Source organism: Triticum aestivum, chromosome 7A (genome assembly GCF_018294505.1).
Source record: "Triticum aestivum cultivar Chinese Spring chromosome 7A, IWGSC CS RefSeq v2.1, whole genome shotgun sequence".
NCBI classification, from domain to species: Eukaryota; Viridiplantae; Streptophyta; class Magnoliopsida; order Poales; family Poaceae; genus Triticum; species Triticum aestivum.
The window spans coordinates 42803586-42816759 of record NC_057812.1 but is presented as its reverse complement, the minus strand read 5'-3'; the positions used below and the strand labels follow the sequence as shown (position 1 = coordinate 42816759).

General features: G+C 50.2%; 1 protein-coding gene across 1 annotated transcript; it reads left to right on the top strand.

The window, feature by feature from the left end:
- Positions 1 to 4111: 4111 nt before the first annotated feature.
- Positions 4112 to 12364, top strand: LOC123152939 (cell division cycle protein 48 homolog). Its single transcript, XM_044572299.1, has 6 exons — positions 4112 to 5674; positions 11128 to 11201; positions 11383 to 11474; positions 11662 to 11737; positions 11980 to 12068; positions 12315 to 12364. The coding sequence occupies exons 1-6, from the start codon at positions 4388 to 4390 to the stop codon at positions 12362 to 12364; spliced, it is 1668 nt and encodes a 555-aa protein (XP_044428234.1). The 5' UTR covers positions 4112 to 4387.
- Positions 12365 to 13174: the final 810 nt, after the last annotated feature.

Sequence of the window (13174 nt, the reverse complement as noted above, 5' to 3'; positions counted from 1 at the left end):
CTCTGAAGACTCCAGAGAAGTTACCATACGAGAGGACCCCGGAGGAGAACGCCGAGATCGCACGAACCGAAGTGGATGACTGGTTTCAAGGGTTGAAAGCAAAGAGACATCCACTTCCGGAGGAGAAGGTAGATCCGGTGAAAGCGAAGCGCACTCTGGCTGCCCTGACAAAACCACCCAAGTCTCCACCGAAAGGAAACTATGAGCGCATTATTGGAAAGCAATTTGCCGAAGCGGAGCGGTCGGGAAGTACTGTTAGTGATCAAAGGCTGAAAGAATGACGAGCTGGGAAACAAATTGCCCAGCTCGGCGAACAAGCGAAGCAATCGTGCCCCCCGCTCAAGGTGCCTAGCCACAACGTCGCTAATGATCCGAGGATGGTGCCCGGTTATAGCAATCTTGCAGATTACCTGCCCGATGATGTACATTATGAACCCATGAAGGTGCAGATACAAAGATACGAGTACGGGAAGCCTCTCGTCAAAGATGAAAGATCTCTATCAACGATGATGCGAAGATTGCATGATTGGTACTTGAAAATCTGCAGAGACTCTGGGGGGAGGAGTACTTTGTATGTGAAAGTTAAAAAGGAGCATGACCTCATTGGAATTGAACTGTTGCCTGTTTCATTTGAGGAGTTCTATCAGTTTTTCAATCAATTGGTCCTCGATAAAACAACGGTCGCCTGCTACTGTCTGTAAGTAGTACTACTTCTATCATTAAGTCTCTCTCTATATAGCTCAGCTCTTTCATTGCATGTATTTATAATCATCCTCACTATATTATGCAGATTGAAGATCGCCGAATTGAAGAAAAGACAAGTCGGTGATATTGGGTTCATTAACACATATCTCATAGATGCAACTCAGGTTAAATTTTATGCCGCAGCTACCGAGACCAACTTGCTACGATCGTTGGTAATAAATGAAAACAAAGATATAATACTCTTTCCTTACAACTTCAAGTGAGTGTTACTGTCTTGTGCGTATTCGGTTTCCCTTATATATTAGTCAAGGTTATAGTAATGTAATTGATGAGTTATGCATGCGTGTGCAGTTTTCACTATATTCTCCTAGAGATTAAGCTTGAGCAGGGACTAGTAACCGTCTTAGACTCAAGATGAAAAGATCCCCAGGACTATGCAGACATGACTCAAATACTCGAGAAGTAAGTTAAATCGATCATTATCCACCATATCAACAACTTTGTTCATTTCCTGATATATCAAGTAATTGTTTTCTTTGTCCGGCAGGGTTTGGAGAAAATTCACCAGAAAAGCTTCGGGACTGCCGAAGGAGCTGCAATTTAGACACCCGAAAGTAAGTACTATAGTAGCATGTTCCGCGCATCTACTAGTCATTCAAGCGCTAGTTTCATCAATACCATTTGGCATTCTTACTTATCAGTTTGATTGACCTCTATTTCTTGTAAAGTGGTTGTGGCAGGAACAAGAGAATGATTTCTGTGGATACTATGTTTGCGAGTCCATCCGCCACACGACCTGTGAGCGGGGCTACACTGACGAACAATATGAAGTACGTAAATAATAACATTCACAATTTTATTTTATTACCATCATTTGTGTTGAGTTTCATTCATTCATATATATATGTATTGACCCCCTTCTTTAAATTAGATGTTTCGGAAGCGGGATGAACTCCTAGCACCAGCTCGCATGCGAGCAATTCAAGAGGAATTGGCGGCATTCTTTCTTGACCACGTGATACCTGGAGACGGAGAATACTATGTGGACCCTGAGTCCGTATGATTATATTTGTACGAGATAATTATTGTATATATGTAGCCGGTAGTGTCGGATAGATATACGAGAACTTGTTGTTCGACCAATCTCTCGGAGAAGGAGAGGTGGTCGATATCACTTCTCTCTGTATGCATATATGTTCATGATAATCTTCTGTTTCCTTCGTTTGCTTACTAGCTAGCTAGCGTGTCTAGTCCTCTCTATACGTATGTATAGTACGTAGCGTCGATCAAGCACGGACATAAGAGAGAACACTTCTCTCTATTAATTATAGCTAACTAACATAATATATGAAACACCTAAATTAACCCCCCCAAAACCACACAACAAACTATACAAGAAATAACCAGAACATTTGGATCGAATCAACTTAAATACTGCCATCCAATTTTGGCTTCTTGCCCTGTAGTACTACACTACTACGCCATCCAATCCAATCCCAGCGATCAAGAACTCACAACTAAACCTTGACAATGACGCAATCTTGGCTATTGAAATCGAACACTGAAATCCACACAAAGGTCTTGGTACATGGAAGCGAGCGGGGCGCACACATGAACTCACGAACCTGGTACATGGACTTCGGCAAGTTGTTGAACCTGGAACATGAATCGTTGTTGCCGCAGATGACCTCGACGGTCGGGATTCGGCCACCGAGTGGGCCAGCCCCAACAGGATGGCGCCACAAATCACGGTGGCTAGAGAAATAAAGGGGAGGTACGATTCGGGTGGAACTGATCCACAAATCACGGTGTCGCAGGCGGGACCGCGGGGATCAAAGGATGCGAAGCGCTGGGAGGATTGACAGACCACAACGTCTGCCGGCAGAACATTTGATCTAATGTGTTGATCTAGGTGATAGAATATTGACGTAATATGGACAGTAGGATGTGTTTAAGTTGATTCGATCCAAATGTTCTGGTTATTTCTTGTATAGTTTGTTGTGTGGTTTTAAAAGAATTTATGTTCGTTCTTTTAATAGTAATATAGACTATCTAAAAATAGAATAAGAATGAAGTTTGTAGAGCCTACGTGCAAACTACTCCGAGAAGCCAGCTTCGCAGAGCAAACTACTCTCACAGTAAAAAAACGAGAAGCTAGTCGAACCTTGTCCAAAAATCGAAGGAAGCATAGTTGGGCATTATTACCCAATATGCCACCGCCAAGCGACCTCGGGGTACCGTAGTACCCCGAGTGTCTCAAACAAAAAAAACTACGCAGAAACAAATCGATGGAACCACTACGCTACCCCGAGTGTCTCAAAAAAAAAAAACTACGCTACTCCCCGATATGTTCTCTCTCCCATATTGTTCCACCTAAAACCTGGCCTGCATTTCTTTCAAACGGGCCTAAAGTAAGGCTGTTGGGCTATCAGCCCAATTAACCAATTGGATGCCTCCCGTGCAGTTTTCCCCGGATCCGTATTTTTGCCGCAGATGACCTCCGAAGCCTGTGGTTAACTGGGCCAACTGGCACGTGAAGCCCATTTCCAAGGAAGTGCCAGATCGCTAGCCTGCCCAAAAGAAAAGCGCTCCCCTTTGCTCTCCGCATGGCTGAGCTTTATCCAGGAAATTCATACGGACATGATTGTGAAAACTGTCGAGGTTTTCTTATTCGAGCAAATATTTCACAATTTTCTTTTCTAATAAAATTAGAAATTTTGTTTTGTGAAAAATCTAACTCTCAACTCACGTTAGTGGCGAGCACATACTGACTGCTTGCCAATGCCTTTTCCACCCTCTCGGGCCAATTTTGGAAGAGGTTACGTGAGGCGGGTGTGACCCACGGGCTGCCACTGCAACTTTTTCGAAATAGCAGTGACGAGTCCAAACCATGCCCGACACTAATTTGAGCCCATCTATAAGCCTTTTCACTTTAGTGATAAGAGGGAGTACCTTCCAAAATTGATGCCGGTTCATTCATACGTTGCTATATGAAGTTATGAACAATTTCAAATCCTTTCATACTTTCATATCTATTACCCCTATAAAAGCAAGAGAGGGCGGAGAACCAGATCATCCTATCCATCGAAACCTGCAATCCGATGGTCTACATCACTCCAGCATACTAAACGCGTTTTATACTTTAATTACCCACCATGCCATTGCCTTAATTATTTACCCACCATGCCATTGAATTAACATCGTCCCGAACACGTCGCTGCCCTCTCGCTACGACGCCGTCGGGGCAGTTTGGCCACCGCCCCACACCTCGCCCCACCTCTTCCCTACAACCTCCGCACCAGCCACGCCTCGAGCGCCGCCGGACAACCTCCACATGTGCCTGTATACAAGCGCCGCTGGACAGCCCCTCCGTCCGCACTCGCGCTGCCCGGACCATCGCGCCGTCCAGCGCCCGCACCGCCCACGCGCCGACCAGGCCGCCACGTCCACTCCAAGGATCAGTGTTGAGGACGCCGCCCGCGTCGCCATCTCCCCCTTCGAGGACTCCGTCGACGGCATTAGCGGCAACCTGTTCGACGCCTACGTCAAGCGTAAGTAACCGTCGTCAGGCGATTCTTGAGCTGTTGATTGATTCTTGGTCTGTTCTTGCGTCTTCTTGATCTGTTCTTGCGTCTTCTTGAGCTGTTGATTGATTTGTTTTGGCGTGGATGCATCCTACTTCATGGGCACGCGCCGGCCGGTGCGCAAGGGCGACCGCTTCGTGATGCACGGCCACACGCACGCCGTGAAGATCAAGGTCGTCGACACGGACCCTGACGAGTGTGTCATCGTGGCAGCGGGCATGCAGGTCTTCTGCGACGACGCCAACCCGGTCAAGCGGGAGGACGAGGAGAGGCTCGACGGCCCGGGCTACGACGACATTGGCGGCGGCCGCAAGCAGCTCGCGCAGATCCGGGAGCTGGTCGAGCTGCCGCTGCGCCACCGCAAGCTGTTCAGGACGCTGGGCGTGAAGCCACCCAAGGGGATCCTGCTCTACGGCCCGCCCGGCACCGGCAAGACGCTGCTCGCGCGCGCCATCGCGGCCGAGTCGGGCGCCAACTTCGTCGTCGTCAACGGGCCGGAGATCATGTCCATGATGGCCGACCAGAGCGAGGACAACCTGCGCAAGGTGTTCGCCCAGGCCCGGGCACCGTCCTTGATCTTCATGGACGAGATCGACGCCATCACGCCCAACCGTGAGAAGACGCACGGCGAGGTGGAGCGCCGCGTCGTGTCCCAGCTGTTCATGCTCATGGACGGCCTCCGCCCGCGCGCGCAGGTCATGGTCATCGGCGCTACCAACCGCCCCAACAGCCTCGACCTCGCGCTCCGGCGCTTCAGCCGCTTCGACAAGGAGATCGATATCGGCGTGCCCGACGAGGTCGGCCGCCTCGATATCCTCCGCATCCACTCCAAGGACATGCCCCTCTCGGACGACGTCGACCTGGAGCGCATCAGCAAGGACACGCACTGCTTCGTCGGCGCTGACCTCGCTGTGCTCTGCTCCGAGGCGGCCTTCCAGTGCATCCGCCAGAAGATGGACGTGATCGACCTCGAGGCGGACACCATCGACGTGGAGGTGCTCAACTCCATGTCCGTGATCATGGACGACCTGGTGCACGCCAAGGAGGTGACCAAGCCGTCGGCGCTGTGGGAGACGGGTCCGGTGGAGGTCCCCAAGGTGTCGTGGGCGGCCTGGAGGATGTCAAGCGGGAGCTCCAGGAGACGGTGCAGTACCGTACCGGGTGGAGCACCCGGAGATGTTCGAGCTCTTTGGCATGGAGCCGTCACGGGACGTGAGCTCCTCGGCTGTGACGTCGCCGGGCGACGTGCTGCTTGTCACCTCGATGTCCGCCAGGACGGTGTCGGCCTTGCGGTTGATATCCGCCGGCGGCGGTCCTTAGCCCACACCTTGAACGTGTCCCGCGGCAATGGTGATGCCTCCGCCCTGATGCACACCACGGACGCGGTCGCGCCGGGGCCGAGCACACTGCCGACCAGGCGGAACGCGCGGTCATCCTCCTCCCTGAGTAGCAGCCGCCAGATGGGGCAATGGAGCACGCTTACGTATCTTGACGAAGATTGTAAGACAATAGACTTTGGGGGGAACCGACACAACCCTCTAGGGGTGGCCTATCACATATATATATAATGAGGTGATATACAACGTTACAATATACACATGTAAATACAGTCTAACACCCTCCCTCAATCTTAGCCACTTTCTAATGAATCTAGAAGGGTAAGATTGCGCCTGCAAGTCTCAAACTGTGGCAAAGGCAATGGCTTGGTGAAGATGTCAGCAAGTTGATCCTTGGAAGAAATGAACTTGATCTGTAGTTGCTTCTGAGAGACACGTTCACGCACAAAGTGATAGTCAACTTCAATGTGTTTCGTTCGGGCATGGAATACCGGATTTGCAGAAAGGTATGTAGCATCGATGTTATCACACCAAAGAACAGGAGGCTGTGATTGGGGTATACTTAACTCCTGAAGCAAGGACTATACCCAGATGATCTCTGATGTGGCATTGGCCACAGCCTTATACTCAGCCTCAGTACTGCTACGCGAGATAGTAGCCTGTTTCCGAGCACTCCAGGCAATCAGGTTAGAGCCAAAGAAGACAGCATAACCCCCCGTGGATCGCCTGTCATCCGGATTGCCAGCCCAGTCTGCATCAGAATATGCTGAAAGACAACCAGAGTCAGACGGCCGAATATGCAAACCATGAGCCACCGTGAAACGAATATAGTGCAAAATCCGCTTAACAGCAGACCAATGAGTGTCACGGGGTGACTGCAGATACTGGCAGACTCGGTTAACAGCATAGGAAATGTCTGGTCGCGTGATCGTCAAGTACTGGAGCCCACCAACAATACTCCTGTACTCTGTCGCATCAGAAGAAGAAAGAAGCACACCATCAACAGCATTGAGCTTATCAGTGGTAGACATGGGTGTAGTCGTCGGTTTGCACTTAAGCATCCCAGCTCGCTGCAACAAATCCAGAGAGTACTTCTTCAGCGTCATAACAAGGCCAGCAGCATGAGAAGTAACCTCCACACCAAGAAAGTAATGAAGCTTCCCAAGGTCCTTGACCGCAAAATCAGCACCAAGTGAGCGAACAAGCGCAGTAGCAGCCGACTGAGAGGAGCTGACCAAAATGATATCATCTACATAGACCAACAAGTACATAGTAACCTCAGGCCTTTGAAGAAGAAACAATGAGGAGTCAGCAGTTGATGATGCAAAACCATGAGCACGAAGAGCCATTGCAAGACGAGCATGCCAAGCACGAGGAGCCTGCTTCAGACCATAAATTGCCTTGGACAGACGACAGAGATGATCAGGGCGATCCGGATCAGAGAAACCCGGAGGCTGGCGCATGTAAACCTCCTCCGCCAAGACACCATGAAGAAAAGCATTTTGAACATCAAGCTGACGAAGAAACCAACCTCGAGTAACAGCCAGAGAGAGAAGAAGTCTGATGGTAGTAGGCTTGACCACTGGACTGAAGGTGTCTTCATAGTCAAGTCCAAAACGCTGTCGAAAACCACGAGCAACCAGACGAGCCTTATAGCGCTCAATGGACCCATCAGAATGCCTCTTCACTTTGAAAACCCATTTGGAATCAATGACATTTACCCGTGATTGTGGAGGAACAAGAGTCCATGTCTGATTGCGAAGAAGCGCTTGATACTCCTGCTCCATGGCCTCTCTCCAATGAGGAATGCGCATAGCAGCTTGATACGTGCGTGGCTCAGAGGATGGATCTGCGAGAGCAGCAGACATGCACGCCGCTAACCAAGCAACTGTGCCATCGTGACGTTGCTTAGGCTGAAAAATGCCACTCCGACTGCGCGTATGTGGACGTAGAGCAGCAGCAGGAGCCGGCGGAGGCGAAGGTGACGGAGACGTGACGGTCGCCGGAGATGCAGGAATCACCTCAGGCGAGCTCGGGACAGACGACTCCGGGCTGCATGGCGAAGACTGGCCCGACGACAGGGGCTCAGAGGCCATGGGCGAACCGAGAGTGGGCGAGGCCAGCTCCGGTGACACCGGCCCAGACGGCCTTGGCGAGGCGAGAGCAGGCGAGGCCGGCCCTGGTGAGAAGGGCCCAGACACCCTGGGCGAGGCAGGGGCGGGCGAGGCCAGGCCTGGTGATGACTGCCCCGACGCCCTGGGCGAGACGGGGACCGAGGAGGCCGGCCCAGTCGGCGGGGTTGCAGGGCGCGACGATGGCGAAGGCAGCCCAGAAGCCAGAGGCGACCGGGCCAGGACGTCGATCGGCCGTGCATGAGCACGGAAACCGAGGCCATGCAGGGGCGCCATGTGCTCCTCATGCACAACAGAAGGTGCCGAGGATGAAGGCGATGGCGACGAAGAGGAAGATGGCACTTCCAGAATCTCCAAACGAGCCCCACGACCAGTGCCTGCACCATGGTTAGGCAACAATAGAGGAGAATATGCAACATCATCAAATTGGTCAGAAGCAACAGAGGATGAATGCATGACAGGTGGCTCGGTAGTGGACACAGGGAGTTTGGCAAAGGGAAAAACATGCTCATCAAACACAACATCCCGAGAGATGTAGACACGATTAGTGGGCACATGAAGACATTTGTATCCTTTATGAAGAGAGCTATAACCAAGAAAAACACACTTCTTGGAACGAAACTCGAGCTTACGCTTGTTATATGGACGGAGATGGGGCCAGCAAGCACACCCAAACACCTTGAGAAAGGTGTAGTCCGGTTGTTCATTAAGGAGAACTTCAATGGGAGTCTTCATATTCAAAACACGAGTGGGAGTACGATTGATGAGAAAACATGCAGTGGTGAAAGCATCACTCCAAAAACGAAACGGAACAGATGCATGGGCCAAAAGAGTCAGACCAGCTTCAACAATGTGACGATGCTTACGTTCTACTGAACCATTCTGCTGATGTGTATGTGGACATGCTAAACGGTGAGTGATCCCAAGCGACTGAAAGAAGGAGTTGAGGTTGCGATACTCGCCACCCCAGTCCGACTGAACATGAACAATTTTGTGCTTGAGAAGGCGTTCAACATGTTTTTGGAACTGAACAAAAATGTCAAACACATCAGATTTACGTTTGATAAGATAAAGCCAGGTAAAGCGGCTGTAAGCATCAACAAAACTGATATAGTAATTATGACCACTAACAGAAGTCTGAGCAGGACCCCATACATCTGAAAACACAAGTTCTAAAGGATGTTTCACCTCACGACTGGACTCCGAAAAAGGAAGTTGATGACTCTTCCCCTGCTGACAAGCATCACACACTGCTACATCTTTATTACTAGACACACTAGGAAGCTCATGACGACGCAAAACATGCCGGACAATAGGTGTGGCCGGGTGACCAAGACGAGCATGCCACTGTGACGGAGATACCCGAACTCCACTGAAGACGCGAGCGACGCCAGGATGCTCCAGACGATAGAGACCTTGGCAGAGCCGCCCACTAAGAAGAATGTCCCTCGTGCCCCGATCCTTAATAAAAAGATCAAAAGGATGAAATTCACAAAGCACATTATTATCACGAGTGAGTTTAGGAACTGAAAGAAGATTACGTGTCACAGATGGAACTCGAAGAACATTGCGAAGTTGAAGACTCCTATTGGCATGTCTAGTGAGAAGTGATGCTTGACCAATATGAGAGATGTGCATACCTGCTCCATTGGCGGTGTGGATCTTGTCGGAGCCATGGTAGGGTTCACGAGTGTGAAGCTTCCCCATCTCACTGGTCAGGTGCTCTGTCGCCCCAGAGTCCATGTACCAGTGGGGATCAATGGAGTAGGACTGAGTGTGTCCCTGTGGCTTCTGCGGCGGCGGACGATCAGCCATGGCGACCTGACGAGCAAAGTTGCGTGTATCCTTCCCGTCATTGCCGAGACCAAGAAAACCCCGCTGGAAGCGCTTGTGACACTTCGAGGCCCAGTGCCCATCGCGACCACAAAGCTGGCACACACGTGGACCGCCAGCCCCTGGTAGCGTCGCAGTAGGAGGAGGGGCCGAGGCGGGTGGTGGTGACTGCCCCGAAGGAGCCCTGGATGAAGCAGAGGAGCGACCACCCTTGGTGGCGGCGTTTGCCGAGAGGGCGCCGTTGCCCCTGGATCGGCGCGTCTCGACTCGTTGCTCAGTAAGCAGGAGGCGTGAAAAGACCTCGTGTGCTGGCATGGGCGTGGAGTTGCCCCTCTCATTGATGATCTCGACTAGGGCGTCATACTCCTCATCAAGACCATTGACAATAAACGAGTTGAACTCGGAGTCGGTGAGGGGCTGTCCAATGGAGGCCAGCGTGTCGGCGAGACTCTTGACTTTGTTGTAGAACTCAGTGGCGGTGGAGTCAAGCTTCTGACACTCCCCAAGTTGGCGACGGAGCCCAGATACACGAGCCTGCGACTGTGCCGCAAACGAGCGCTCAAGAATAGTCCATGCCTCGTGGGACGTCTTGGCGAAGACAACAAGCCCAGCAACGGCCGGAGAGAGCGACCCCTGGATGGAGGAGAGGTTCGCCTGATCCTGCCCTGTCCAGACACGGTGAGCCGGATTATAGACCGGACCGTGCACGCTGTCAACCAGCGCAGGAGGGCAAGGGAGAGAGCCGTCGACATAGCCAAGCAGATAGTGACTCCCAAGAAGCGGAAGAACCTGCGCGCGCCAGAAGATGTAATTGTCCGACGACAACTTGATGGTGATGAGATGGCCGAAGTGAAACGGCGGCGGCGGCTGCGATCCCATCGAGGAGACTGGCTGAGGTGAGACCACCGTGGAGACAGTCAGAGGGGCAGCCGGCGCGGTGACAGAGGGCGCGATGGCCGCGGTTGACGCCGCGAAGCCTGCCAGCGCGACGTCCTCCGCCACCAGCGGCGCAGCGGCCGAGGGCGCGACAGCCGCGGTTGACGGGGCGGCGGCGGTGTGGGCCACAAGCGCCTGCCCGGGCGAAGTAGCAGCCGGCGGGAGCGCGAAGAGGGAGCCGACGCTCCGTGTCCCGATCGGCGCCTGAAGGGAGGCGGCATCCAGCGGCCTCGAGAGAAGTGCCGCGATGGAGGCCGGCAGAAAACCGGTGGCGGTGGAGCCGGACGTAGCGGCGGACGTCATAGCAGTCGGGCGACGGCGATGACGGGCGCGGCGGCGGCGGCGGCGGCGGTTTAGGGTTTTTAGGCGGAAGCGGACGTAACCTAGCGTGATACCATGTAAGACAATATACTTTGGGGGGAACCGGCACAACCCTCTAGGGGTGGCCTATCACATATATATATAATGAGGTGATATACAACGTTACAATATACACATGTAAATACAGTCTAACAAAGATCTCCCTCCGCGAACTGCCCTTCGCCACCGTTGCGCCCCTTCTCCGGCCGATTGATGCGCGACGATCTCTTCCTTCGCTAGGGCATGGAGGAGCGACTCAGCAGCCAGCCTCGGCTTATTGGTGCTCTGCTGGTCGAACCTCTCCATCGCCGCCTGTGAGTCCTCCGAACCAGCTGCAACCTGCATCCTCCCCTTCACCTCTGTCTTTCTCCAGTGTCTCTGCTGAGCTATAACTGATTCCAGCATTTAGGAAATGGCTTTGTAATCTCCATAGAATGTATACCTTCTTACTTCTATCATGAAGTCTCAACTAAGTATGGGCTGATTTTTTACTAGCGTAGGAGCAGGACCACTGACTAGCGGTGTTCTGGATAATTTACTAGCCACTGAAGTCCAACATCTAGACGACATAAGAAGAAAGGTAATAAGTAAGTCTTCTGCTAAATGAATGGCTTGGGAATGTCACTAATCAGGATTGGCAAGCTCAAAACAAGGAGGTTTTATTTTCATTACGAAAATGGAGTCACAGCATACGAATCAAGTTTCATACAGACTCAACTTCTTTCGATGCCTAACATATGCATCATGAAAAAAAAACTACTCCTACATCTTGAGGCACTTCATCTGCACCTACACGATGCTACAACATCTTGAAGCTCATCAACATCTTGGAGCTCATCAACATCTTGAGGTTAGGATGTGATTGCTTAGAAGTTCATATATGTTCTGTTTCAAGTCAGCATTAGTGATTACCAACTTAACAAGAGAATGTGCAGGTTATCAATGGCAAACCACTAGATTCAAATTTCAGGATTACAAATAACAAATGCGCTTGGACACCTTCAGGTTACAATCAGAAACTCTTGTATTTAGGATCATGCGCATATTGAATGTAAAGTAATGTTTTTAATCACCCATGTGTTCATGTTTCAGATTAGAAAAAAAAAAAGATGACCTGAAGAGCTCCATGAAGTCAGCTGTGATGTTGCAATATAAAATAATCAATGACAGAGGTTTCGCTGGTAAGCCATCTGAGCAAGACAAATTGATGCAATCCTAATATGTCATTTTTCTTTAATTTGCTTATGCATGTCCTTATACTGATTTGTTCTGAATGTTTGCAGCAGAATGACTTCTGCAATGAAGCTTCTAACCTTTATGGGGATGAAGCTGCATGTCTCCATTCCAACTGTGCAACACATTTATCGTTTATAAGACAATAAAAAACATAATTCTTCATTGGTGTACATGTGCTTGACTTATCAAAGCTCATATTCAAGTGCTTAATATTCATGACTGTTATATATTTTGGAGGTAAGCAGTCAGGGAACAAACAGACATGTCGTTTAAATAATTCTATTTCACAATGAAATGATCTAACTATCTCGAAAAAATAACTATGCATCTAGCTAAGTTGTTCTTGTGAAGTGCCAGACGTTTATCATTTCGTGTGCCATATATGTAATTAAGTTTGATTAGAAAACCATTCGTATATGTAGCACATTGACCGACATCCAATATTTTTAACATGAGGCATCAAGTTAGCAGGGTAAGCTCGAAGCCAGTAGTTTCTGTTGTTCGCACTGAGGTTTAACCTCTTGTTTTTTCTTCTTAGTGAGACACTTCTAGGAAACCTTGAAGGGTTCTTCTTAGATCCTGGATGCCAGAGAAAACTATGCAAATCAAGTGACCAGCAATTATGCTCGCAAAAAAAGGGCGGCGGAGATTGCTGCAAGAGGTTTGCATTTTTCATTTGGCCCAAACCATGTTGACTTTCGGCTGGAAAGTATGTTACCATGTCATATGAATTGTTACCTTGGCTGTTTTTCATTGTTGTTATTTTCTTACACCGCTATTAAGAACTATAACTACAGACAAAGTGTTTTGATTGGGAATAGATGTTGTATCTTAACAAAGAGCATTAGTCAAGCCGTGCGTTGCACGTGCAAACTTAGTGGAAGGAAACGCAGCTGATTACCAATCTATACTAGTACACTAATTTTGGCAGGTGGATCATTTCGAAATACTTTCCCCAAAAAAAGAGAGTCTTTTTGAAATGCACGCGCTGTCCATCCACCTTCAAAAGGACCTATTGCCTCCGCCGGTTCGCACCCACTCTCCCTGCGCC

Bases quoted from the DNA above. Each gene is read 5' to 3' on its own strand.
- LOC123152939 (XM_044572299.1), top strand. From the start codon at position 4,388: ATGGGCACGCGCCGGCCGGTGCGCAAGGGCGACCGCTTCGTGATGCAC. The intron at 11,475-11,661 runs GTAAGTCTTCTG...CTACATCTTGAG, and splicing joins CATAAGAAGAAAGGTAATAA to GCACTTCATCTGCACCTACA. The intron at 11,738-11,979 runs GTTAGGATGTGA...TTCATGTTTCAG, and splicing joins GAGCTCATCAACATCTTGAG to ATTAGAAAAAAAAAAAGATG.